Source organism: Strigops habroptila, chromosome 12 (genome assembly GCF_004027225.2).
Source record: "Strigops habroptila isolate Jane chromosome 12, bStrHab1.2.pri, whole genome shotgun sequence".
In the NCBI taxonomy this organism is placed as follows: Eukaryota; Metazoa; Chordata; class Aves; order Psittaciformes; family Psittacidae; genus Strigops; species Strigops habroptila.
In genome coordinates, this window is record NC_044288.2 from 324,390 (window position 1) to 352,239 (window position 27,850).

At 49.3% G+C, this 27,850-nt stretch overlaps 1 protein-coding gene across 6 annotated transcripts; it reads left to right on the plus strand.

Moving 5' to 3' along the window:
• The first annotated feature begins 83 nt into the window (after positions 1 to 83).
• On the plus strand, positions 84 to 26,909 carry WDTC1 (WD and tetratricopeptide repeats 1). Of its 6 annotated transcripts, none has more exons than XM_030503678.1 (16): positions 84 to 299; positions 7,058 to 7,205; positions 9,290 to 9,373; positions 10,269 to 10,315; positions 11,460 to 11,571; positions 11,975 to 12,162; positions 12,951 to 13,133; positions 13,415 to 13,509; positions 14,695 to 14,810; positions 15,792 to 15,867; positions 17,366 to 17,462; positions 19,141 to 19,314; positions 22,346 to 22,581; positions 22,961 to 23,129; positions 23,536 to 23,728; positions 23,895 to 26,909. In XM_030503678.1, the coding sequence occupies exons 2-16, from the start codon at positions 7,098 to 7,100 to the stop codon at positions 24,090 to 24,092; spliced, it is 2,076 nt and encodes a 691-aa protein (XP_030359538.1). In that variant the 5' UTR covers positions 84 to 299; positions 7,058 to 7,097; the 3' UTR covers positions 24,093 to 26,909. The 6 variants fall into 6 exon arrangements, with proteins under 6 accessions (XP_030359538.1, XP_030359540.1, XP_030359537.1 ...); XM_030503677.1 differs by having other exon boundaries at positions 162 to 299; positions 7,129 to 7,205; XM_030503680.1 differs by lacking the exon at positions 19,141 to 19,314 and having other exon boundaries at positions 159 to 299; positions 7,129 to 7,205.
• The last annotated feature ends 941 nt before the right edge of the window (positions 26,910 to 27,850 follow it).

Below are 27,850 nucleotides of genomic sequence, written 5' to 3' on the forward strand. Positions count from 1 at the left end.
AGCCGGGCTTGCTGCGGCTGCGAGAGGGGTGGTGGCGCAGTTGGCGTGGCGCATGCGCAGCGCGGCGCGGGGCGAGCAGCGGCGGGGGGTGCTGCTGAGCCCCGGACAGCTGAGGGGGTAAACAGGGGCCGGGCCGGGGCACGGCGGGGCCTGGGCCGGGTCCAGCCGCGGGGACCGGGGGCTGGGGCCCGCGGCCCGTGGGGCTCCTCCGGCTGCTCCTTCCGCTTGTCCTGCGCTCCCCCCTGCATGGATGGAGCCTCGCAACTTCCAGTGCCCGCAGCGCCCGGGAGGCCTGACAGGTAACGGTCCCAGCGCCGGCCGGGCCCGCCCGCGCAGCCCCCCCGCCCTGTCAGCGGCCCCCCGCGCCCGGGGCAGGTCTGTTACCTGCGCCACGTCCCCTATCCCCCTCTCCTGGCAGTTACCCCCCTGTTATTCCCCTCTTGCCTGGCAGTTACCCCCCCAGAACCCCTCCATCCCAGGCATTCCCCACACCTCGTTTCTGGGAGCCTGACGCCATCCCAATTGAGAAACACCCCCCCCCATCCCTCCCCTTTATCCCCCCCCTTTATCCATTCCCCTTTTATGCCGCTCCCGCTTTATTCAGCCTCTCCCCCTCTAACCAAGCACCGCTTTCCCGCTCCAGCTCTGATGATACCTGGCTGGTCCCTACCCCCCTGCTAGGTTCAGCCTCTGCTTCCTCACTTCTGTTTCCCCCTCCTGCAGCTGGCACTGCTGTGTCCTCACTTGCTTCTCCCCTTTCCTCTGCTCTGCTCACCTCTCCCTTGCTAAAGTCTTCCTGTGGAGCTTTTCCCTGCCCCAGTGAGTGTCCTGAAGCCCCTTCCCTTGGGAAGCAGATGAGCCTTTTCTCCTCTGCCAGTATCTGCTGCCTAAACTCCTTCCTGGAGCTCCTGGACCATGTGGGTCTTGGCATTGGACTATTACTTGTGCTGGACTGGTGAAGGGTGGCTGGAGGATGCCAGCTTGGAGGGCTGCTGCCTGAGCTATAACCACCCTGTGGGTATAGCAAAGTTTCCTGGACACTTCTGTCCTCTTGTGCTGGCTCTGTCAGGTCTCGGATCCTACCCCTTCTCCTGTCCACCTCTGTTGTAAGCAACTGCTTCCTCGTTTGTTGGCTGGCTCCGTGTTCTGAGCCATCTGTCCTGACAACTCCTTCAGCCATAGCAAAACCTTGTTCCTAGGTGTCTGCTGCTCACCAGGTCATTGCCTCTTGTTTCTCTAGGTTTGTTAGAATCAATCTGTCTATGTATCTCTCTTCATTTGATCTGTGACCTCTTGGAAAATCAAGGTAAAGAGAAGAGGGAAAATAAGTGGTGAGGCTAAAGTTGGGGCCTAGGTGGTATTTGGATGGGTGATGTCATTTGTAGATGCTTCAGGGCAGGGTCAGAGCAATCTTCCTTTGGGATGAGCTGTGTATCTGCAAGGCTTGGAGTGTGCGGAGTGCTGCTTTATTCTTCAATGACCTTGAGTTTGGAGACTGGGAAACTTGAGTGCATCCAAACAGTGAGAAGTTGGTTTGCTCAGTTAGTGTCGCTCATTTAAGAATGATCCCCAGAACACCATTTGGAAGTGTCCTTTTCCAGGAGCTGCAAGGGCTCGGAAGTTACTGTCAGTGTCAATCCAGGCTGGCAGACCTGGAGCTTGCAGAGATCTCTGCCTTGTTAATTTTTGACTGCAGGTTTAAAGGCTGTGTGTTGCAAAAGTTCTTCTGCCTCTGGAGCTTTGCATTACAGGAGCAGAAGAGGCCAGGAGTGACCTGCAGCTGGCTGCACCTCTCTACACTTCAGGGTGTAGCGTGAGAAGAGACTGTTTCTGCAGATGAGGTGACAGCTGGAACTAGATCCCAGGTTTTGAGTCCTCTCTGTGTGTTCCAGGCAGATTTGGAACAGTGAGGGATGAAAGAAGGTTGTCCTGGCTTGGAATTGAGTGCAGAGATGCCCTTGAAGGGGGAGAGAGAAATAAGCTCCAGTGTCATCTAAGGGTCATCATCTCTTACGTGTAGCCAAAGTGAAGCTCCTTGTGGGGTCATCACTGGTAGCAATAGTGCAGATTGATCCTAAATTGTTCCTTGTCACTGGGACTTAATCCTCTCATTTCATCACGAGTTGGTTGTTGCAGGTTTTGTTCAAAGGCAGAGAACTGCATGAATGGGTTAGGAAACAATATATGTAAAAGATAGAGGATTTGCTCAGAGGAGCATCCTATCTGAGTTTACATGCCTTTAGTGATAACAAATGGACAGAGGTTTCAAAGGGGCTTTGTGGAGCCTGTATGTGGCTAAGAAATTGGAGTCACAGGTTATTCCTGTCTCTTTATGTGTATTTTCCAGAAGACCTACAAATCTGGGGGCATTTTATGCTTTATGCCAAGGTCAAGTTATAATGTAGTTAGAAACTGTTGTTCTGGATGTACAGTGGTGTGGTCAATAGAGTCTTTAGTGTTAAGAGCAACACTGGGAGAAAGACTTGGAGGTGTTGGTGGATGAGAAGCTCCCCATGACCCATCACTGTGTGCTTGAGCCCAGAACCCTCCCGTGTGCTGGGCTGCACCCCCAGAGCGTGAGCAGCAGGTCAGGGAGGGGATCCTGCCCCTCTGCTGTGCTTTGAGGAGACCCCCCCTGCAGTCCTGATCCAGCTCTGGGGCAACAGCACAAGAGAGATGTGGAGCTGCTGGAGCGAGGCCAGAAGAGGCCCCGGAGCTGCTGCGAGGGCTGGAGCAGCTCTGCTCTGGAGCCAGGCTGAGAGAGCTGGGCTGGGGCAGCCTGGAGAAGAGAAGGCTCCTGAAGGGGAGACCTTAGAGCAGCTCCAGTGCCTAAAGGGGCTCCAGGAAACCTGGAGAGGGGCTTTGGACAAGGGCCTGTAGGGACAGGCCAAGGGGAATGGCTTTAACCTGCCAGAGGGGAGATTGAGATGAGCTCTGAGGCAGAAGCTCTTCCCTGTGAGGGTGCTGAGGCGCTGGCACAGGGTGCCCAGAGAAGCTGTGGCTGCCCCATCCCTGGCAGTGTTCAAGGCCAGGTTGGACACAGGGGCTTGGAGCAACCTGCTCTAGTGGAAGGTGTCCATGGAACTGGATGAGCATTGAGGTCCCTTCCAACCTAAACCAGTCTGGGATTCTATAATGCTTGTTTCATAGTAGGAGCTCTACATGTATTGACTCAAGAACTAGGTAACTGTCATATTCATGGTGTGTGTGAGCCTGGAATTGTGACCAGCTAATGGACAATGGCTGATGTGGAATGAGAGAATTTGGGACTTTTTAATTCTTTGTCTGTGATTCCATGATAATTTAAGGTTGCCAAAGCCTTTGCAGCGGTGGAATGCCTGTTGAGCAACAGAAACCCCCAGCACTGTGAAGGCAAGAAAGGCTCTTAGAGTCTTCTCAGCCAAGCATATACAGCACAGCCTTGGATGCTGGTATTAGTATCTTTAAAGTCAGTTTTGCGTCAGATGTTTGTTTTAAACTCTGGCTCATTCCACTTTGTCAATTAGAGAGTTGATTTCATGGATGATCTTCTGGATCTATATCTTTTAAGAAATAAAGTTGTGTTGATGATCTCTTCAGAACACCTCTGAGTTACCACCGCTGACAAGGACCTGTCCAGAGAGTTGGGAAGCTCCGCGTCATATCTATAACCCTAAAACCACCCACATGTGCTGTGCTGCACTCCCCTGGCCAGTGGAGGAAGGTACCAAATGCTGTGGCAGAGGAGACCTGGTTGAAAAGCAAGGGAATTTGAGTCACTCTGCAGGAGTGGTAGGTTTTGAGGGGGTTGGATGTTTGAGGTCTCTTTGGGGTCTAAAGATCAAAAGAAACCCAAACTGCTCTTAAGGAGGAAGACAAGCTGTCCCCAGCAGGGAAGAAGTCAGCTGGATGCTGCTTGGAGAGGGGGACTGCAGATGGGGGTTGGGAAGCTCCAAGAAGAGTGGAAAGCAGACAAGACTGAGGCACTGAGATCTGCTGGAATATTGTCCCTCGTGACTCTTGACAATGTACTTTGTATTAAATGGATCATTCACTTCTCTGGAAAAGTTGATTAAGTGACATTAGTCACTGGTCCCACGTTCCTGCAGGGAGGTTGGGTGGCTGGTGTGTTTAATAGGGCTATAAGGAGGAGGGAGCCTCGGGATATCTTAGAGGTAAGAAGATCTTGGGGTTTGTCCAGTGAGTAAGAGAGTCCCTCACCTGAGGGCTGAACTGTTGAGGTGTCACAGAATGATGGAGGGTCTTTCTGCCCTTTTGTAGCTATGGATGGAGAGAACATCTCTGTACCCTGGAGGAGTTGGTAAGGAGGCCAGTCTGTGGGGATCCAGCCCAGGAGAAGGGCAGGTGGAGGCTTCTTAGCTGGAAAGGATGTCTGGAGAAACTCGATTCACCCCGACACGCTCAGTCTATCTGAACCTGAACTGCTTTTTGAATTAGCAGTTCTCTTCTCTCTCTTGCAGAACTTAGAAGTGTGCCTGGAAAGCACATCCTCATGGGTGTCTCCAGCAATGGAGCTTATCCAGCCCAGCTGGCATGTGTATGTAGATCTGGCCTTGGACACAAGCAGCAAGGGGCCTCTTCTGGTTTCCTGTGCTCACCTCTGTGCTGCAGAGTCCAGAGGATCCACCTGCCCGTGTGCCGAGGTGCTTTGCTGCTTTCACAGCTACAGGTTGGGCAGAGAAGAGATTCAGAGCAGCCCTGAGGAGAAGGACTTTGGGGTGTTGGGTGATGAGAAACTGAACATGAGCCGGGTTCAGTGTGCGCTCGCAGCCCAGAAACCACCCGTGTGCTGGGCTGCATCAAGAGCAGCGTGAGCAGCAGGACATGGAGGTGATCCTGCCCCTCTGCTCTGCTCTCGTGAGACCTCACTTGGAGTATTGTGTACAGTTCTGGTGTCCTCAACATAAAAAGGACATGGAGCTGTTGGAGCAAGTCCACAGGAGGCCACGAGGATGACCAGGGGCTGGAGCACCTCCCGTATGGAGACAGGCTGAGAACACTGGGGCTGTTCAGCCTGGAGAAGAGAAGCTGCGTGGAGACCTCAGAGCAGCTTCCAGTGTCTGAAGGGGGCTACAAGGATGCTGGAGAGGGACCTTCATCAGGGACTGTAGTGATGTCAGGGATTGGAGTGTGCGGAGTGCTGCTTTATTCTTCAATGACCTTGAGTTTGGAGACTGGGAAACTTGGGTGCATCCAAACAGTGAGGAGTTGGTTGAAGGGGTGATGGGTTCAAACTGAAACAGGGGAAGTTTAGGTTGGATATAAGGAAGAAGCTCTTCACTGTGAAGGTGCTGAGGCACTGGAATGGGTTGCCCAAGAAGTTGTGAATGCTCCATCCCTGGCAGTGTTCAGGGCCAGGTTGGACAGCCTTGGGCAACACGGGACATGGTTTAGTGCGAGGTGTCCCTGCCCATGACAGGGGGTTGGAACTAGATGATCTTAAGGTCCTTTCCAACCCTTACGATTCTATGATTCCTCTCCTTCCCATGCTTGTGAGCTCTTCAAAGGGCAGTTGGTGGTGTCCCCTTATAGACTCCATCTCCATAAAGAGGCAGAACAATGCCTACACCAAGCTCCCATGGAAAACCAGAGGCCAAGTGTCAAATTCTGATCGCTTCATCATCCTACTGCAAGAATTACCATGAAATACTGATGATCAGACACAGTCATGGTGCTGCCTCTTGCCATTAACCCTGGGAGTGAAGCAATTATTGCTTAACATGAGAATGAGGGAGGTTAGAGGTGCTTAAAACATGAGGTGTCTTCCTGGGGTCTTTCCTGGAGCTACTTCTGAAGTAAAAGGAATATGGATTAAGTACACTTGTGATGAACTAATACACACAGAGTAACTCAGTGTCAGGCTGGCCAATGGGTTCTGGGGGAGCCCGAATTCATGCTCTGGAACACAACCACGAGGGCTGCTGGTCTTCTGCCATCTGTGGGAGGGACGTTCATCTTCAGAGACCCGCAGATGCTGTGCCTTTTGTCTGTGTTACATTGGATTCATCCTATGGCTACCCTGAAAATCCTGCTTAGGAGCCCACTGCAAGACACCTGGGGTTTCTGTTTGTTTGTTTGGTGGTTCTTTCTATCTGTAGGTTTAACAACGTTTCTGTGTTTGCTGTGGAGCTGCACGGAGGAGCCATCTGTGTTAGGAAAGCAGTTGGAACTTCCACTTGGAACAAACTCTGCTGTCAGGGAAAATGAATTCCTGGTACTTCCTACCCATGGGGAAGTGCCTGCGAATGCACGCTACCAGGTTTTGGGAAGCAAATGGAAGCTGAAGCCCAGGGCTTTGGGGCTCCTGGGGTGCAGGAACCTCGTGGTTTTGCTGTGCACAGCAGGTCTAGCTAGGTCTGTGGGCTTTGAATTATTTAGCTTAGTGCATTAAATGTGGAATTCCATTAGGAGGGTGGAAAACTCTCATTCCTCCTGGAAATACAACTTTCAATGATCACCCCTTTCCTAGTGCTAGTGTAATTGGGCGTGCAAGTGATGGTGGCACTTGATGGGTGGCTAATTTCAAAGAAACACATCCTTTTGTTGGGGTGTTGTTTTTTGGCTGATAACTGAATGTAGTAAATGAGAGAGGAGAGGTGGCCACGTATACCAATGCCTTCTTTATTCATGGTGTAAGAGGTGGTGAGGCACTGGCACAGGTTGGACACAGGCTTGGAGCAACCTGCTCTAGTGGAAGGGGTTGGAGCTGGATGAGCTTTAAGGTCCCTTCCAACCCAAACCAGGCTGGGATTCTAAGAGTGGACATGTAATAGTGGGAGGCAAGCTGTGGACCAGATGCTACCCTGGACTGGCAGGGTCTTTGCTGGCACAGAAACGTGGCTTCCCTAGGCTGGGGTAATCCTGGAGTTCTCTGCAAACTCAGGATGTTCTTCAGTCTTGCATTGGTCCTTCCCATCCTTGAGTTTCTTCAAGGAGCCTTTATACAAAGCTTTTCACTTCTTAGCCACGGCTATTGAAAATGAAGTACTTGACATTGTGTATGACTGGCCTAATATGTTTGTATGCCTGCCTTTACTCTTCTTGCTCTGTCCTGCAGGTAATTAAATGCCCTTTGTGTGGATCTTTGCTCTGGTGGCATGCTTGGATGCACAGCAGCTCTTCCGATAGCTTCTTTTTGTCTGCCCCACTACAAGAAGATGGCAAAAGCAAACATTACCAGAGACATCATCCACAGACAGATCAAGGTATGTGTAAGCCATGCGTTTGCTCGTGGTGGGTGGACAGCACATAGAGACTTGGTGTTCATGGCCTGGGAAACACTTGTGGTGTTGCCTTTACTTCTGAAAAGACCTCTGCTTCTTACATATTGATAAGCTGTGTAAGAAACTTAAGAGAACAAATCCATAGGACCTATCACTATCCTTAATGAAGAGGTGGGATGAAGCATGGCAGAACAGGAATACAGCTCTTCTCCCTAGCAGGAGCTCCCTGTGCTAGTTTGACATCAGCAGGTCTGTTCCTTTTGAATACAATGATGAAGATAGGAATACAGCTACTTGTGTTAGAGCACCATAAAGGACCCTTAGCTAGCTCCCCACGTGAGTTTTCTGTCTGCTGCTGTCTGTGTTCTCTTTGTGTGATCTTGCCATCAGAGGTATTTTCTGACTGCAGGAAAGCTAATGATCTCTGTCTCAGTCTCCTGTCTCTCTTTCTTTACAAAGTGCTGTGTTGCTTCCTTTGTGTAGGGAAAAACTCGTCCTGTGGTCGGATCAGTCATCTGATGGCTGCATTTGGTGAAAGATCTCTTAACGTGAAAGGACCAGCTACAGCAGACACAATAGGCAATTATTACTTGGACTCAGAGGCCTTAAATCACTTGCAGCTTTGCTGGTAATCAGTATTCATGCAAGTGGGCTGGTAGTGGCCAGAATAAGGAACTAGGAGCTTGAATGCTCACTCCACTTTGCAGTTTGGTACCACACTTTGTGTTGTGAACTTGTGATTTAATCTATGTGCAAAGATCTGTTTTGCTGCTCTAACAAAGAAGGGATGGTTCTGTGCTTAGAGCCTTAGCCTGGGACTCTTTCACACTGTCTGCTCTGTTAGACTTTGATGCCTGACCTTGGGGAGATTTCTAAGTCTGACACTTCCTTGTAGGAAAAGCAGTATCCCACAGACCTCAAAGCCACTGGGGTTGCTATAACAAGGCAATTAGAACTGCTGCACCTTGCACTGTGCCTGGCAGTGTTTTGGGAACATTATCCTATAAAAATAAGTGAAAGGGCTTGAGATTTGTGCTACAAAAAGCCTATTTTGCTTTTCCTTTCCCCCTTTCTTTCTGTCTCCGGTTTGTTTTCCAATAGCTTTTCTTGTGTGGAGTTCGTTACTTCACATAGGTCTGCAGAGCTGTAATGTGGTGTGCCACTTCTCTGTGACTGCTAACGTGCTCCTACTACCACCAGTCTAATGCTTAACACCAGTGTTTCCATCTCTAAATGGTGCTAACAAAGACGTTAGTTGTCTTCACCTGACTGTAGCATGGCACAGGATGGGACCAAGGCTGGATCTGGTCCTAGGAAGGAATCTCCTTGGACATTATATGTTCCATTCACAATATGACTTGCGTTCCCTTTTCTTCAGGCCTGCCTCTGCAGTTGGCCTTCTTACATTGAAGCCATCTGCTCATGCATCTGCAAACCCTGTGAGATCACAGGGGAAACAACTGGCCTGCTTTTCTTCACCTTCATTTGTACTGACGCAGTTCTGTGGCAGCTGCTCTCCTCTCTGTAGAACAGGCTGCACTGTGGCACTGCAGCTACGTGCTGCTGCTCCAGTCCTGGTGAAAGAAGCCATCTCTAAAGGATGCTGGCCAGTGATGTGCCCCAATATTTGCTCCGTGGTGGTGCTTCAGGCACATTCTGTGCAATGGCAGATGTCTCCTGAGCAGCTGTGCTCTAGTACTGCAGTCCTCTGGAGTGAGCTGCTGCTGAAATTCTTGCCAAGGGATAATGACAGGCATTCCCAAGCTCTTTTGTATCTCCTGTTTATGGCCCAAAGCAGGCAACATATTCTGGGCCTTGTCTTGGCCACCCAGCTGGAGCTTGGCAATGAGATAAATACCATTTTAAACGAACTCAGGGGCAAGGATTACACACTACCTACCGGGAGATGATGCAAATGATGTCTCCTTCCTACAGGACAGGTACTTGATGCTACGGACACCCCAATACCTGGCAAGGTCCCAGCTTGATTTTGCAACCTTCTTTTAAAGGGCAAAAGGAGTGTTTTGTTTGCTGTAGTGAGTGTGCTGCTTGTTTGCCTTGTGCAGGAGAGGGGTGCGCTGGGCTTTGAGCGACACTATCATGTCACTGATCCATTCATTCGACGCCTGGGCCTCGAAGCAGAACTGCAGGTAAGTGGGTAGTGCTTAAAAAGCAAGCTGGGCTGCTTGTACGACTCCCTGCAGAAGGGGCAGTGTGCAGGAGTGTATGAAATTCTCTCTTGTACGGGATAGATGCTGATTACTTAGTCCCCTAGACTGCATTAGAGCCAGGAATAGCTCAGTGAGAGCTTGTGTGAACTTTCTGCATTACCTAACACACCTACAAGAGCCTTAGGCGGGTGTGTGGCAGCTAATCCCAACAGCAGTGCCTGAAGAAGGCAACTGTCAACTGCTCGAGATACTCAGCTGTGATGTTGAAGAGTGTAATGTGTTGCCTAAAGAATAGGTTGTTGTATTGCAGTCTGACACAGCTTGAAAAGATCTTAAGATTATCTTGGTTTGGGGGAGGACAGGTTCTTTTGTTCCCCTTCTCACTTGCAGCTCCCGTATTAAACACTGGTCAATGCTCCCCTAGTCTTCTCTGGGACAGTTGTTAGTTAATGTGGATGAAGATGTATCATACAGTTGCCCAGCAGCAAGGTGCTTCTAAAGGAGTTACCAGAAGTGCACTTTGCCTGCGTTCCCAGAGAACCTGTACATGTAATTTGTCAGCATAGCCAAGGGCTTTTGAAGCAAAGTCACCTTTCCATGTGTACAGCAGGATTTCATCTGTAGCCTCTGAGACTAAAACTGCCATTTTATTCAGCACTACCTATTTTGGTTTTATTTATTTCATTTTGCCTTTCCTAACACAACTGCTACAGCATGGCCGGAGGTGCTTATCTGTCATGTGGGTGGGTTTTTCCATGTTGGAACGAGTTGTTATGTACAGGGAGCTTTCTATGTCCTTGTCTTGGAGCAGCTCTGTTTGAGAAGTCTGAAGTTTGTGTAATACTCTCTTCCCTTTATGTTTTTTTTTCCTCAGGGTCACTCTGGGTGTGTCAACTGTCTAGAATGGAATGAAAAAGGAGAGTAAGTATGTGGGTTCATTCAGGGGATCAACCAACCGATAACCCCAAGAGTCATCTTGGGTCATCTTGTCATAAGAAGCTGCTTCCCATTCCTAGTAAAGCTCCAGCTCCAAGTTTTGAACTGTAGTAGAGCTCACGCTTCAAAAGCAGCTTTATTTTGGTAAATAGATCTGTGTATTATTAGAAGTGCCCCTTTGGTGAGTTCAGAAGGGAAACGGTCAGCCTAAGAAGTGGAGATTGAAGCCTGCTTCTCTTCTCTTAAGTGGTATTACGGATTATAATGGATCTTCAGGATTTGCCCAGCTGGTGGTGACCCCACCCCCTTCCCCACGCTCTTAAAAGCTTCTGCTGTGGGACAAGTATATAAGGGAGGGAGGTAGAGCATTTACTCCTGTGAAGTTTTAGAGGGAAACTAAATACAAGAGCATTATCTGCATGAGAAATGACTGGGTGGAAGGAAGAGCATGTATTTCTTGCCGTGCCTCTCGCAAAAGCCCAAGTCTGCTCTCTGATGCTCTTTAGAATGACTTCCTGGTGAAAATGCTGTGTTCTTGAAAGAGATCTGCCTACAAGGAAAGAGGTTTAAACAAGCTGATGGTTGGGGATGTCAAATGCTTTTGCTTCATGAAGATAGATGTAGAAGGCAAACGGTGCCTTGCAATCTCACTGCCACACCCTGCACTTAGTGAATCACTACATGAGCCCTGGCTTGGGACTGCTCGGGCACATCCAAAGTCCAGGAATGAATGCCTTGGCTTGGGCTCGGGGATGATGTGGAGCAGTTCATGCAGCCAGGCTAATAAGCAAAAAGGAGGCTCTGCATTTTGTTGTTGACCAGATGCTCCTATTGTTTTCCTCTCTGCCACTGGAGTCTGTGCTAAGCTGGCTCAATGAGCTGAACCAACAAAACCCACTTGCTTTATTTTCCATGGAGTTGCAGTTTGGCTGGTTTAGCTCCCTAAACTGGCTCAACAGATTGGTGCACGGGGAGCAGCAAGAACACAGAGCTGAGAAAAGAGAGGGGAAGTGGGCTTCTTAGAGCAGAATTAACTTAATGGCTGCCTGTGGTTAAAGCACTGCAAGAAATTGGTCACAGCTTAGAACAGAAGAATACATGATGCATATCTCTCTTCTGCTTCTTTTAGCTTGTTGGCCTCTGGCTCTGATGACCAGCATACCATTGTCTGGGATCCTCTGCACCACAAGAAACTCCTTTCTATGCACACAGGACATACTGCAAACATCTTTTCTGTCAAGGTATATCATTAGAAAGAAGGAATGACTAATAAAATCAGCAGCCTGAGCAGCAAGAGAACAGATCCTTGCTGGGAAACATCTTCCTGCAAGCAATGCCCCCCCAAAAAATAGGATTTAGTATTTCTAATGCTAGGAAAAAATACCTGCACTACTTAGGTTGTGCACCTCCCAGATTTATCTCATGCTCCCTATAAAGTCAAAGGAAATGGTTGTAGCAGATTGGGATGTGTGATGAAGAAACTATTTTGTGTGCTGCTGTAGCTGGTGACTCCTGAGTGTGGGTGTGTGACGTAGGTAATAACCCAGGTCATCCTGTGTTCTTAAAGCGAGCTGCTCTGTGGCCTGTCTGTGGGGACAGGCTCAGCACTTCTCACCTTTGAATGTCAAATGTGTCTCCCAACAGTTCTTGCCACATTCAGGGGATCGGATCCTCATCACGGGCGCTGCAGATTCCAAGGTGCATGTCCATGACTTGACTGTCAAGGAGACCATCCACATGTTTGGAGACCACACCAACAGAGTTAAGCGGATTGCCACAGCTCCCATGTGGCCTAACACCTTCTGGAGTGCAGCAGAAGACGGGCTCATCAGGTACAAAACTCTAGTTGTTCTGCCCCCAAATGAATCAGATTAGGATCCATTGCAGTATATGCTATGCACAGACCTGAAGAGAGACCGTCTCTCTGCTAAAGTGCTTAAGCTCATTTCTCACTTTCCTGGAAGGGTTCATCTCAAAATGTAGACTCCTCTGATAAAGACTCTCCTCAGCTTCTCTGTTTTCCTCTACTGCAAAGGGAGGCCAAGAAAGGAACAGCCACGTTGAGTGGAAGGGAGATACAACACTGAGCAACGTTTTTCTCCACAGTCATTGAGACTCTTAAATGAGTAAAGTTACTATGAGAATCTGTTCCACTTTTCATACAAGCTGCTATTTGTGTGGTCGTGACTTGGAGTTTAATCTGGACCTTGAATGAAACCAGTGCACATTGTAGAGCTGGTTTGAATGGTTATCCTGATGTTGGGGCCTTGTGTATATTGAACAGAGCTACTTCCAGTAACATGTGGTACAAATGACTATTAATGTCATTGGTGTCATACTCATAGAATAGTTGAAAGGGACCTTCAAAGCTCATCTAGTCCAACCCCCCTGCAATGAGCAGGGACATCTTCAACCAGATCAGGCTGCCCAGAACCACATCCAGCCTGGCCTGGAATGTTTTGTCGTGCACAAGCCGGATAATTAAGATATACTGAGCAGTATAAATGTGCTGCTTTGAGTGGTCTTCAGTCTGGTCACCAGAAAACAAGCTAAGCCCTCTCTTAGTGCTGTTTCTGTTACCTGGTGACATGGGTTGCCTGAGTCTCTCTTCCCTTTGCAGACAGTATGACCTGCGAGAGAACAGCAAACGTTCAGAAGTCCTCATAGACCTCACAGAGTACTGTGGGCAGCTGGTGGAGGCCAAATGCCTGACGGTCAACCCCCAGGATAACAACTACTTGGCAGTGGGGGCAAGTGGCCCCTTTGTGCGCCTCTACGACATACGCATGATCCACAACCACAGGTAATGGCAGCTGCCTCTTCTGGGCAGACAGGAGTGGTCCAGGAATCTGTTCAAGGCTCTGGTGGGAAGGGGGAAGACAGGGAGCAATGTCTGGGGCTCACTGTGAAGTTTTGCCCAGTTCATCTGTGTGAGTACACACGGGTGGGGTGAGGCAGGCTGGTGACCCCACAGCTCTACAGGCAGGAGGCCTTGCCCTTGAGTGTTAACAAGAAGTGTCAGTCTAGACCAGGCTTCCAGCAGTTAAATGCTGTGATTATAAGGCTGTTCTCCTTTCTGGCTAGGAAAAGCATGAAGCAGAGTCCTTCAGCTGGAGTACACACGTTCTGTGACCGACAGAAACCCCTCCCAGATGGCGCGGCGCAGTACTATGTGGCAGGTACTGGCACCTATGCTGGGGGGGGACTCATGGGACTTAATCCCTGAAGAAGTGAAGTTCTACCACAAGCAACCACTGCTTGGAACAGTTCTCTGGTGCAGGGATGGTCTGTGGAATAGCAGTTTAGTTCTCTTCCATGCTGCGAATTCTTGCTTATGTTACCTGCCCGCTCACCCTGGTTTGGCAGTGGTATGTGGTGGTGAGCTGGCCTTGCTTCTTGGATAACTGGGGTGCTTATCAGTTTCTTCCTGGAACTGGTCCCAGCAAGGCTGTTGTTCAGAATCTTTTTGGCACAGAAGTGGCTTGCCCTCATTCTGCAGGTGACATTCTCTCCAGTGCTCATTATTTACTATCTTTTTTTTTCCCCAAAATGTTTGATTTTTCTTCAAACTACCTTAGACCAGCATGTTCAGCAGACCAGTTCTGACAGTCTTGCTGCTGATGAGCCCCGCTAGAGGATTTCTTAGGTCTCCTGAATTGGTCATGCAACACATCTGCTGTCTGAAGCAAAAGAACCTGTGTGTGAGCTGAATATTTAGGAGCCTTGGGTTGGTTGTGCTAAGGGCTCTATTAAGGGAACCTGATGAGAGGATTGAGGATGGAGGTATTTGTTTGCAGGTGGCCACGAATCACAGAGGCCAAATCCAATGTGAATACCTAAAACTGAGATTTGCTGGATTCTGCAGGCTTTGTTGTTAGTAAGCTAGTTATAACCCAGTCTACATATAGAGATGGCCTTGGAGAATTGATATCTAGAACTTGTGAAGAGGCGGCTATCCACATCTGTGTGTTTTCATAGAATCCCAGACTGGTTTGGGGTGGAAGAGACCTTAAAGCTCCTCCAGTTCCAACCCCCTGCCACGGGCAGGGACACCTTCCACTAGAGCAGGTTGCTCCAAGCCCCTGTGTCCAACCTGGCCTTGACCACTGCCAGGGATGGGGCAGCCACAGCTTCTCTGGGCACCCTGTGCCAGCGCCTCAGCACCCTCACAGGGAACAGCTTCTGCCTAAGATCTACTCTAAATATGGTGGTAGATGGAAGGATTCAATAAACAGCAGTAGGAAATAGAAAATCACTTCATACATTGCTTTCCTACCAACCCCTTGTAAAAGGGAGCAACTGGAGTGGGACAAAGACAACAGTTGCGAGTGAAGCTGATGTGTGTGGACCATTTCTTTCCGCAGGGCACCTTCCAGTGAAGCTTCCGGACTACAACAACAGGCTGAGAGTTCTGGTGGCCACATACGTCACCTTCAGTCCTGATGGCACTGAGCTTCTGGTCAACATGGGAGGGGAGCAGGTAAGAAGACAGCTAAAGTGTAGCAGAAAGCTTCACCTGAGGTTGTGTGTGTTGGGTCACCACATGTTGTTGTATGTTCTTAAAAAGAGGTGTAGCAACTTCTCTGTGGGTCATATGATTGATTTTTTTTAACCTGCTTTTGGATTCATTCAGACTAAATGCCTGGTGTAAGGGATTGATTTGTTCTGCTGCCACTGATCAAACTTGAACCACATTCTCTCCTGGTTTCCCAATTCCCATTTTATCTTCTGGAAGAGGAAAGAAAATCCAGTTCTGGAACTGACCTTTGCTGACCTAGAAAAGATTTCATAACTCATTCTTGAAACATCAAACTGCTTCTGCAATAGAATCTGGTGAATAAGGAACTTAGAGAAGCAAAGGCCTTCACCTGGAATATTGATTGCTTTAATTTGAAGTGATATTCATGGATCTTTTGTAAAGCCTATCAGTGAAATGAGAAAATCCTCCTGCCAGCATTAATCAGCATGGATGAAGCAGGACCTTCGCTTGTGGGCAGGTTGCTCTGTGGTTGTCCTCTACAGATCTTTCTCACACGTGCACTCATTCCCTTTAAGAGAAGGTGCTGGGTTAAATGAATTGCAGCTCTGATCTGAGCTCTCAATTCCTATCCCAGTGTTAAATGAGGGCTTCACAGGGCTGCTTTCCATGTTTCTCGGGAAATCCTGGTTTCATCTTAGAGAGACTTTTGCCTTGGTTTAGGGTTTTCTTACCTCTTCAGTAAGACAAGGCTCCTGTTTCTCAATGTTCCACCTTCTGAAGCCAGTGCTGGAGTGGGACACGCCACGGGTACTGCTGTCAGCCTGTGTGTACCCATCTTTAACCAAGATTCCCAGTTAGAAAACTGGAAACAGTAAAATGCAGGTGTGGAGGTGGATACCCAGCCAGCCCTGTATTATTGTCACCTGAGCAGCTATGTTTCACTGACTCTTTTTTGTCTCATTCTCCTTCTTCATTCCTTAGGTCTATTTGTTTGATCTAACATACAAACAGCGACCATACACTTTTCTCCTCCCAAAGAAGTGCCACACTTCAGGGGGTGAGTATGATGCTACCATGGAAGCGAGTGGAAGGCAGAGGGAAATCATGTAGTACACAACTCTTTTCAGGGTGCAGCCCAGTCGGGGCAGGAACTAGGAAAATGAAGTGGGGGTTGGCTGTTGCTGGGCTGTTTCTGCAGTGCAGTTCATACCCTGAGTTCTGAAACCCTTCTACAGAGTGGCAAAATGTGTGTCTTGAGGGGGGAAGTGAGCTGTTGCATGTGTGAACTAAGGAGAATGCTTAAAGCTGGGCACAAAGAATAAAGTAGACTTTGTAGAGGGGTTCAAGACCTGGTATCCTGCCTTCAGCTGAGGGGGAAAGACTGGACAGGCCGGGAAGTGGTACATCGTTTAAACTTACTAGTAAAATGTAGGCTATGTCTGTTATCCCCTCGTGCACCCATGAGGAAGGAGACAGAACAGTTTCTTCCCTAGTCTAAGAATTAGGGGTTGGAACGAAGTGATCTGTAAGGTCCCTTCCAACCCAAACCATTCTGTGACTCTGAATCAGGCCTGGCACCAATATCTCTCCTGGTGGTGAGATAGTTGAATCAAAAAGTCATTTATTCGATGAATAAGTGTATCCAAAAGCCTTTTTATTCTTGGCCCTGTTTCTTCTGGGGCCTGTTTGTATGCAGATACTGCAGTCCTCAGAGCACTCTGGCAGAGTTTGATCTGTGTACTCACTGTGCCTTAGGCCTTAATCTAACACTCACATCCTGGTGGCAAACATGCCCTGCCTTTCTCTTAAGTCGTGAATGCATGTGGGTGATCTGGACTGTGGTATCTGGTGAGATCACGCTTCCACTGGTAGGACAGTGTTTTAACAGGCTCACAGGGGTGCAGCTGCAGCAAATGCTTCTCCCTGTTGGGCACAGAAAGTTTAGGCAAAGGCAGTGTGAGTACAAAGGCTGAACTTCATGTGCATGCATGTCTGTGCACGCTGCAATTGCTGAGCAGTGCAGTACATGGCTTGGAGAGCGGCCCCAGTTTCCCAGGCTGTGCAATGGCTGCAGGGGTGCTCCCAGCTGCAACAGAAATGCAGTTTGTAGACATTAAGCTGAATATTTTGGGTAGAAATGGCAGATGATGTGGCTGTTTGACCTTCAGAGGGTTACTTCAGCTTGTAACAGCTCCTGGAGCAGTGGGGTAAGAAAAGAGTGGAAGGAAGCAAGCATCTACAATTCCTTGACTGGATTCCTCCAGTGGTTCTACTCCTCCTTGTTCTATTAAACGTTCACCAACTTGGCTCTGTGATTCTTTATCTGAGTGAATCTAAACTAGAAAGTTATTCATGTGAATAAACACTTCTGCAGTTTTAAATATCAGGCTCCTGGTGATCAGTTACCAGAGACTCAGTCTGAAGGCAGTTCAATTCAAGCTGCCCTCTGTGTGTGTACTTTGTTCTATATTCATCTCTTTTCAAGCATTAGTTTGTATCATCTCCGTTGATGCTTAGCATGGCTGTATATTTTTGGTTTTCTTCCTAACCTTCAGAAGTGCAGAATGGCAAAACCTCTACCAACGGAGTGTCCAATGGCATCCACCTCCACAGCAACGGCTTCCGCTTGGCTGAAGGAAGAGCACATGTGAGGTAAGGGGACAGCTCTGCCTGCATGAAAGCCCCTCTGGCGTGTTCTTCTCCCCCTGCACTGGGCACTGGTGAGGCTGCACCTCGAATCCTGTGTTAGTTCTGGGCCCCTCACTACAAGAGAGACATTGAGGTGCTGCAGCGGGGCCCGAGAAGGGCCCCGGAGCTGGTGCAGGGCCTGGAGCACAAGTGTGATGAGGAACGGCTGAGGGACCTGGGGGGGTTTAGTCTGGAGAAGAGAAGGCTCAGGGGGGACCTTATTGCTCTGTCCAACTGCCTGACAGGAGGATGGAGCCAGGAGGGGGCTGGTCTCTGCTCCCAAGGAACAAGGGATGGGACAAGAGGAAACGGCCTCAGGCTGCACCAGGGGAGGTTTAGATGGAGATGAGGAACAATTCCTTCCCCAGAGGGTGCTCAGGCATTGGAACAGGCTGCCAAGGGCAGTGCTGGAGTCACCGTCCCTGCAAGTGTTCACACACCGTGTAGATGAGGCCTCAGTGCCATGGGTTAGTGGTGGCCTTGGCAGTGCTGGGGTAAGGGTTGGACTTGATGATCTTAAAGGTCTTTTCCAACTTATTTGATTCTCTGATTCTTTCTCTTGCCGTGGTCAGGTGCTGCTAAATAAGGTGCGAAGTGCAAATTCACTTGGCATGTTGACTTGATTATTAAGTGGCCTCTGTCCTAGGAGCTGTATTTGCTTCTGGTGCATGGTCTGTGAAACAAGAGTCGGATCAGACAAGAGTGGCCTAGCAGAAATGTTGTCCATGAGGATTTTTCCCCTCTTATGATGAATTACTGTGGAAAAAATGAAGAAATGACTTTTCAGGCCTGGAAGCAAAGTGTTCTTGGTTGTTCTGACCTGCAGAAACCGTGTCTTGGTAAATGGGAGAAGCTGTCAGGTCCAAAGAGCCTTGCTTCCCTTTGCCATTGTTTGGGGGCATCTGCATGCTGCAAACTGAACTGAAGCAGCCAGAATTGCTTTACGCCAGTGCCACTGGAGGCATTAGTCCTGCAGGCTGCATGGGAGCTAGGATGGGTGGAGAGCCCTCCTCTATTGTTCTTGTGGCTCTCTTTAAGAGCAAAACGCAGCTGGGGTGAAGCAGCAGCAGACTGGAAGCACATCTTGCTGCTTGGTTTTCATCCAGCTGATGAGACACGGTTAAAAGTCAAGACACAGTTGCTTAATACCATATATGGGTAGTCTGGGTTCCACCAAAGTCACTTTGTTGGGTGTTTTCAGCTTGTTTCCTCTAGGTGGCCCCTCCAGCACAGCAGCAGAGATGTGGCTGGAATGGTGGGTTGCTGAGTATGGGCCTTGTGCAGCTGGGATGCCTGGTTTCCTTCTGAATTGGTGTTCTGGGTTTGGAAATGTTGTTTATCCAGTCAAAGCAAAGCTGTCGTCATGAAGTCTGAGGGATTAGATGCTTAGAATACCCACTGTTCAATTTTGGGTATTTGTAATATAAAGGAATAATGGAAACAGCCAATGATGGGCAAAAAGAAACCTTCCTCCTAAGTCCAGCTTATTCAGGTGCAGGGTCTCTTCTGCTTTGTCTGAAACTTGTGGTATTAGCTAATGCTTGCTGGGACTTACTAAGCTAGAACAAAGCACGGCAGATAGTTAGCTGGAGTTCACAGAGCATGTGAGACTTACCTGTGCTCCTTCCTTCTTTCCCTTCAGCCCCCAAGTGGAGTTACCTCCGTACCTGGAGAGAATCAAGCAGCAAGCCAACGAGGCCTTCGCTTGCCAGCTGTGGACTCAAGCCATCCAGCTCTACAGCAAAGCAGTCCAGAAAGCCCCCAACAATGCCATGCTGTATGGAAACAGAGCTGCTGCCTACATGAAACGCAAGTGGTAAGGAAGCAGAGGATGTCAGAGGTGACTGAGATCTGGGTAGCACTGATACCTTGTTGTCCACTGCAAAGCACCTGCACAGAACCTTTATGCAGAGCAGGGTTGGGGATATTGGATCAAGCCGTAAGTGGGTCACCCTGGCATAGAACAGGGGGATTGCGCAGCCACAGATACTGCACAGGCAAGCACAGCTGGTAGTAGCTCTTCATTTTGCCTACTGTCATGCTGAGTAATGTTCTGTTCCTTTCCTGTTCAAGAAGAAACCCAAAATCCACTTCTGAGTAACAGCATTATGAGTGTTACCAAGGGTGTTTGCATTTCTTTGGATAATTCTGATCTTCGTTAGAGTATGGCTCTAAATCTGCTGTCAACAGATGAGGTAATGGTTACTGTGCTTTATAACTTCATCTCTCATGATAGAAGGTTGTTGTAGGGCTGCCCGGAGTTGCTTTGCTTGCTACTTTATCCAGATAACTAGTACTGCAGATGGTCAGACGTGAGCTGGTGGTTCCTGTGTTAGCCCAGCTAACCCACCTTCCCCTCGACTGCAAACAAACCTCTCTGAGGGATCTGGGGAGGTGGCAACTGGTGCCTCAGGGTCCGGGGAAGGTTCTGTCTTGACTCTTGCAAAGTACACTGTTAGCCTCTGCAGTAGGTAATGTCTTTGACCAACAGCCAGAGCTGCATCTGCAAGATCCAGCTGACTTATTTTAGTATCTGTCCCTTTGAGCAGAGGAAGACTGAGCAGAATGACTTGCCATGAACGTAGTTAAAATAGCTGTGGTCCTTCATCTCCATTTGCTCTGTGAGGACATCCTTCTCTCTCTGCTGAAATCCCCAGGATGAATTCTCCTCTCTCCTTGCCAAGATAAAGAGCAGCCAGCAGTTGTTGTGACTGTTGGTGACTGGTCTACTAGCTGTTCTGCAATAGCAGAGATTTGGGAGCTGCCTCAAAAAGACCTCGGTGCTCAGAGGGAGAGGAACAATAGGTTGGGATTAAGGAATGGAAGGCAGAAGCTGAGTGCTGAGCTCATGAATGACGTCTTCCTTATAGGAATCGGTTTTCCCAAAGGATGTTGGCAGATCTGAACCTTTCTGTGTGTCAGCTACTGCTTCGCTACAGCTTTCAGTAGCAGGAAGATGTGAAAATGTATGCACGATGAGTTTCTGTGGTGGGCAGTGATTAGAATTTAAAGAGTACTGAGCTGGAATCTTCTCAGGTACAGAAAAGACTGGGCAGTTACCTGCTGGAAACAGCTGCTGCTGGATGGCAGAAGGTGGCTGGGATGTCACTGAGTAGCTGGACAGTGACCCATGCTGGACAGTGACCCATGCTGAACCCCTGTGTGTCTCTGAGGTGTTCTTTGTGTTCGCAGCAGGAACTGTGCAGGATGCTGCAGGTCTTGCTTTGGCCTCATTCTCTGAATAAGAGAGAGATAGATCTCTCCCCTTTGCTCATCTCCTCTAAGATGCTCCTGGTATCTTCCTTCTGAAGCTGTCCTCTTAAAATCTGCTCCTAAGAGCCAGCTGCATCACTCTCCAGCCGTGCTTTTAGCAGTCTGTGTTGACAGTACTTAGCTGATTCAAACCTGTAACAATGGGAGAAGTCAGGGCCTGCTTTACATCTCAGTGTGTTCACACCAGTCTCTTGGGCTGGCTGACACTAGGATTTGACGCTGGAGGATTTTTGGGGGTGGCAAAGTAGCTAATAGCCCAGTCTGACACCCGTTTGTCACTGTAACAGGTAACTTGCATTCCCTCTTCATTTGAATGAAAGTGGCCTGATGCTGTGCATCCAGCCTGGATTAACAGACACAGTGCTGAAAGGCAGCCCTCAAGAACCATGTTTCAAAGAATTATGGAATGGTTTAGGTTGGAAGGGACCTTAAAGCTCATGCAGCTCCAACCCCCTGCCACGGGCAGGGACACCTTCCACTAGAGCAGGTTGCTCCAAGCCCCTGTGTCCAACCTGGCCTTGACCACTGCCAGGGATGGGGCAGCCACAGCTTCTCTGGGCACCCTGTGCCAGCGCCTCAGCACCCTCACAGGGAAGAGCTTCTGCCTCAGAGCTCATCTCAGTCTTATGATGGTTAAGAATAACAACATTCCATCAGCAATGGTGATCACTGATTAGCAATAACAACAGAGCCTGTGGAGACCTGGCATTCTCTTAAGAGAATGTCTTCTCTTCTGGTGCCTCTGGGCAGTTCAGGCTTGATGCTGGTGCAGCAGGCATGTCAGCCCTGCCTGACTTCTCAGCCTCTGTCAAACTGAAGGGAATACCAGCACGCAAAACTCATCAAGTCTCTCCTGCTTCCAGAGCACAAGCAGAGGCGTTCTCATTCCCACAGTTATGGAGCTTAGGGGAATCAAGCATAGCCTCCAGGAACTGTACCCAGGATATAAATATCCATTATGATACCAGTCTGCTGTAACACTTACTTCCAAAACTGAAAGGTTTTTCCTCTAAAGGTGAGAAAAGACTGCTGCATTAGAGATTTCTGCATTGGGGTGGCGAAGTGTGGTGCTTCTGTAGCTCCTTCTTGAAGCCTACAAGTAATTGAGTGTGGGCAGGAAAAGATGCTGCCACACTGTGCATCCACAAAGGGGCACGCGTGAGCTGCCGTACTCCGAGGAGGCCCTGCTCTCCTTGCAGGAGAGGCCTTGTGTCTGCTTGGCCAGAGGGCTGGTGCATCCTCCATCTTCAAAGGACTTCTCGAAATGTGTTCTATCCGTCAGCTCTGCACAGTCGGTTCTAAAATGGCAGGTCAAGACTTGCTGGGCTTCCCTGTGTGGTCCCACTGCAGGGCTGCCTGTCCACGGGTGGAGGTGCAGTCAGATGGAGGGGCTTGGTCAGATGTTTCCCCTGAGAAGCAGCAAACACTATTAGCATCGGAGCTTGTGGGGTGTTTGAGTGCATAGAGAGAGCTGGAAGCAGCAAGCTTTGGAGTGAAATGAGGGCTAGGAGCAGTGGTGGGAAATGTGTGCTGGGAATGCTTGGGCTATCTAACCCATGCTCCCTTTTCTTCAGGGATGGGGACCATTATGATGCTTTAAGAGACTGCCTGAAGGCCATATCCTTGAATCCGTGCCACCTGAAGGCCCATTTCCGTCTTGCCCGCTGTCTCTTTGAACTCAAGTACGTGGCAGAAGCACTGGAGTGTCTGGATGACTTTAAAGGGAAGTTCCCAGAACAAGCACACAGCAGTGCATGTGATGCACTAGACAGAGACATCAACGCAGCCCTCTTCTCCAAGAGCGATAACGGTGAGTGCCAGTGCCTGGTGTGGTGCTTCAAGGTTATACTGAAATATAATGATTGGACAAGGAATTTTCTCCTTAAACTGTCCCTCTGAAGTAAAACTCCAGTTGGAGAGAGAGAGATTGATTGTTCCTGTGCACAAAAACTGGCCTGAGCCTGTTCTTTCCTCGTGCCTGGTCCTGGTTTGCTCTTGAGCAAGACTGTGATAAAAGGAATCTGATGTAGCCAGGAGATAATCTGGAAGGAAGCTTGTGCTCTAAGTCCTGCTCCCTGCCGGAATTGTCCTTAACTCTCCTCTAAAGCTCTTGGGGTCTCCTGGAGTGCTGTTTTCTTAGAACATGTTCCTCCCCAAGTTGTGATGAGGGAAATCTGTTGTCCTTCCAGCTGAAGACAAGAAAGGGGGTGGCCCCATCCGGCTGCGAGCCACAGGCCGCAAGGATTCCATCTCAGAGGATGAGATGGTGCTGAGGGAGCGCAGCTACGACTACAAATTCCGATATTGTGGCCACTGTAACACTACTACAGACATCAAAGAGGCCAATTTCTTTGGCAGGTATGTGGCAGAGTGTAAGAGGGATGCAGCAGGATGACAATGCTCTCTTCCATCAGATACAGCCTCGTGTAGCCCCATGTGACTGTTCATAAAATGATGCTGACACTGGTTTGCAGGGTTTAAAAAGATGACAGGCATCCTCCTCTTTGTGTGGCTGCATGAATAGCAGGTTCAGTAGCAGACCCACAGAGGACCCAGTTGGGCTAGCATTTCAGGAAATCCATGTTGGGATTGAACACATGAAGCCTGGGGATGGAGGGAACCAACACAGGAAGCTTTATCTGGATCTGTGAGCGTGAGGGGTGGCAGCCTTCTGATTATAGAAGCCAACTGAGATTCTCATGTCTGCTAGAGACTAGCTGTGGCTCTAAGCTGTGATCTCCAGCCTCTGCTCCTCTCACCCTAGCAATGCACAGTACATAGTCAGTGGGTCAGACGACGGCTCCTTCTTCATCTGGGAGAAAGAAACCACCAACCTTGTTAGAGTGCTGCAGGGAGACGAGTCCATTGTGAATTGTCTCCAGCCTCATCCCAGTTACTGCTTCCTGGCTACCAGCGGCATTGACCCAGTTGTACGACTGTGGAACCCCAGGCCAGAGGTAAGAGCTGTGCTAAAAGGCTGTCTTGGTGTCATGAGATGTAACACGCTCTGGTCTGTCCCACTGGGATCACTTGAGAGTTGCAGCAGCAGTAACCTCTTTGCTAGCTAGCCCCTCTTTGGTGCTAGCATTGCCTTGCTGAGTTCTCTCCTTTCTCGTCTTGCAGAGTGAAACCCTGAATGGCCGTGTGGTAGTAGACATGGAAGGTGCTTCCCAAGCTAACCAGAGGCGCATGAACGCAGACCCGCTGGAGGTGATGTTGCTGAATATGGGGTACCGGATTACAGGACTGACCAGTGGTGGGGCTGGAGGCTCAGATGATGAAGACAGCTCAGAGGGGCAAGTCCAGTGCCGGCCCAGCTAAAACAGAACTGCCTCTCCTTCCTCTAACTGTCTGGCTGAAAGGGAACCGAGTTTCCTTGGTCCTGGACTTTCTCTGATGAATGACTGCACTGTTTCGCACTATGCACAGAGTAGGACAAGCTGGCAGGGGCAGGAGCGGCCGTCTCTAAACCATCACCACCACCTCCTCCTCCTCCCCTCACGCTACTGAGCAGCATGGCAGTGCAGTCCAGGGTTTGCCTTTAGTGGAATTTAGTCCCAACAGGGGTCTTTGAGTTGTCTGTAAGCAGTGTAAGCTGGTCATGTTGTTTTGCAGAGTTGCTGTATGTTCTGGTACAGGGTTGGCTGCATTCATGCACTTGCAGAGGGGATGTGAAATTCCTGAATAAAATACAAACCTAGGGCAGGGGTTATGGAATGAATTCACTGCAGTGATCTTGAAAGCTTGACTCTGCTTTTTGTGCTACCAGCCTGTCTAGAGGCCCCTGGTTTAGGGTTTTTGGCCATAAAACACCTGGTTTGTCCCATAACATCTTTCTTCTGGCTTCCATCTCTAACATGTTGTCACCAGATGTAGCTGTGTTGCGTTAAGGACTGGATATTGCCCGTGTTGTCCCTGGGCATCCATCCTAGTTGACAGATCAGTGAGGGCGCTGAGTATGTGCAGCTCAGTAGGGTAGCGTGTGCGTGCCCAGCTCTGTGGTCTATGAACCCATGGAGAAGGGTGACAGCAATGAGATCAGGTTTGATCAGAGGCTTAGGGCTCATGTAACTGAAGCTACTGAGGAAAGGGGCTGGTAGCAGCACTCTTTGGAGCTGCTCTCTCTGTTGCCCAAAACGTGTAGCTGTATTCACCTCCTCTCCACATCACTCGTGCTGCAGCTGAGAACGTTGCCACCGTGTGTATGTTGTATCTAAAGTGTCAAGCTTTTAGCAGCATTTCTGTGCAGTCAGCTGCTCTGTCTTGGCCAGGGTGGGCCTCGCTGGGCTAACATCTGATGGGTTAGTGGTTCTCTCAGGAACCCTCCTCCTTCTTCCTTCTCTCCCACACTTACTCTGGCTGCAAAGCCAGGAATGCACCTAGAAATGCAGCACTGTACTTCCATCCTTTCTCCTCTCATGCCACATGCAGCCCTCATTTTTTCTCCTGCAGTTGCCAAACACTAACTATCAAATAGATCTTCCACAGCTGTGCTTACAACCGGATCCGAAGAGGTTGTTTTTTCTAGGACTATCAACTAAGACCAAAGAGCCCCTGGAGATCTTCACTGCTCTGTGCTGTCTCGTATCTCTTACTGCTGAAGGTCTGAACATGCTAGCCTTGGTCCCAGGGGTATGAGATGTGTGGCTGGGAGTGTGTGCGCATGTGTGTGTGCTGCATTAGGGCTGTTCTTCCATGTGGTGCAATCCCTGGTCTTCCTGTTGCTGCTGTGGAAAGATGAGAGGACTCCCTTTCCTCCTCTGGCTGCCAAGCATTGATGAGAGGCTGCACAGTGCTGGCTGATCAAGGTAACTGCTTCCTCTCCCTTCCAGAACAGTCTTGGACATGAGTAAGCCTTGTACAGGAGGGAGAGAGGCCACAGAGTCTTGTAGCTGGCAGCATCTCTCCAAGAAGACTGCTCCCTGCAGGGAGGAATCCCCCAGTGGAGTTAACCAGGACTAGGTCTCTAGCCGTTAGACAAAGATGTCCATCTGCTTTGTCACGGGTGACACAGAGCCCTAGTGAACCCCAGTTTTGTGGGAGCATGCCCCTTACCACCCAGGAACCGCTGAGCTGTGAAGGAGGCTGAGCCAGCATCTCCTGCTGAAGCAGAGCTCTCCAGGGATAGATCCAGATCCTCACCGGGCTGCTGAGGGCATGGTGTAGACGTGACTGCTCACTCCATGTACCTGTTTGGGGTTCACAAGCTCCCCTGTCCCAGGTGTACTCCAGCACTCGGTGCTCTTCCCAACCCAGAGACAGCAAAAAACTCTTCTCACTTGGGTGGCTCTTTGCCATGGTCTGGCCTTTTCTTTTCTTGCTTCAGGCTTTCCTCCTTGATGCAGCCTCTTTTTTTCTCCTCTTCTCCTCCCACTCAAACTTTGTTTTTTCCCAGCTTTCAGGAGACAATGTCTGCAGACTTGGGTTTTTAACCGGAGACACTGAGGTGGAAAGCTCAGAACAGGCCTCTGCCTCCCCATTCACCTTGTGCTGTGGCAGTTATTTCTTGTTGGGTTTCCCCTTGTGAGACAGTGCAGCTCTTTTACCTGCCAGTTGCAGTGTGAGAGCTGGAAGATTCCCTGCCTCTGCAGTGGGTTGCTAGTTGTTAACGTCTGCTTTGGTTAAAAGAAGAGGAATAATAATGGGAGAGAAGGGGAGAGAACAACCTTTCTGCCTCTGGCCCCTTGTCCCCTTGTCCTGGGCAAATTACTTGCTCTGTCACTTGGTAATGAGGACTTTGTATTTATTGGTGAAGGAAATAAAACCCATGCTGGGGAAGTAGGGAGAAGATGTTGCTTTATTGACCTCTGCTGTTTACTTCAATCCCCTCTTTGGGAAAGCTTCTTCCTGCTCTATCTGGTTAACTCTTTCTAGCCTGGGATATGCAGGGATGCCTCCTCTATTTTTGTACTCTAGCAGTGGGCTCTCTGTGAGGAAAGGCCAGGATTCTCTTTAGTGGTGTAATGACCATTGCTTCTCGCTTTTCCAAGTACTAAAGGTGATCATCTCGTAAGCTTTGCCCCTGCAGTTGTAGAAGTAACACACAAGCCTTACTGCCCTCGTTAGAAGGAGCAGAACACTTGTTTCTCTGGTCCTGGAAGAGAAAGGGTTAAAGAGATTAAACAATTCTTTCTTCTAGTTCTTTATTGGTGTCATTTTGTTTGGGGGATTGATCTGCCTTTGTTCTACCTTTCTTCTCTCTGGAGGTGGATGGGGAGGGTGGAGGGTGGCCTGGTTGAGCTGGGTGTTGTCTACTCAGCAGTGCTTCATGGGGAGCCCCAGAGCTGGTTTGTAAGCTTGGTGGCTGCTGGGTTAGTGCTGATACTGGTTTATCAGGTGTGGGAGCCTGGATCTGTGAGTGGAGCGAGGGCTGGGGCTGTGTTCAGGAGCAGAATCCACCTCTGGCTTGGTTCAGAGCCAGAGCTGCGGCCGTTGGGGTGAGGAGGAACAAGCTGGGGCTTGCTGGGGAGGGAGAAGTGACGCACGTGTCTGACAGGGAGGGGAGTGGTGTGTGATGGGGTTGGTTTCTCTGAATCATGTCTTGTCAGGGTGGGGGATACAACTGATAAAGTCCTCATTGAGTCCCTGCTGAACCCAAGAGTTAGAGGTGAGCAAGGGGGAGGCAAAAAGCCAAGAAGAGAGAATGGTCCAGCCTTGCCTCGTGCCCTGCGAAGCAGAGCCCTGGTGACTTAGGCTATGGGTCACCTGCTTGAAACATTACTGACTGATCTGAGCTGTTTCCATTGTCAGGAACAGCTCATTTATTGCCTTAAAGTGTCTCGCGCTCGGGGGGGATGTTGGACATGAACTTTTAGACCCAGAGATGATCCTTTGCTAAAGGATATCACAAGCTCTTTCTCCACTGGGTTCCTGCTACGTAACCTCCCCAGTACTTTCCTGCCCTCCACGCTGCAGAATGCCAGGTGTTAAGTAAGAGTTAGAAAGCCATTTTGCTGTTTTCAGCATCCATTGGAACTCTTCTCTTTAAAAATTCCCATTGGACATCTTTCAGCTGTAGGGTCTTTGAAGGCCTCTTCATTCCCAATCCTGTCTGATAGAAATGATGGGTTTAAACGGCA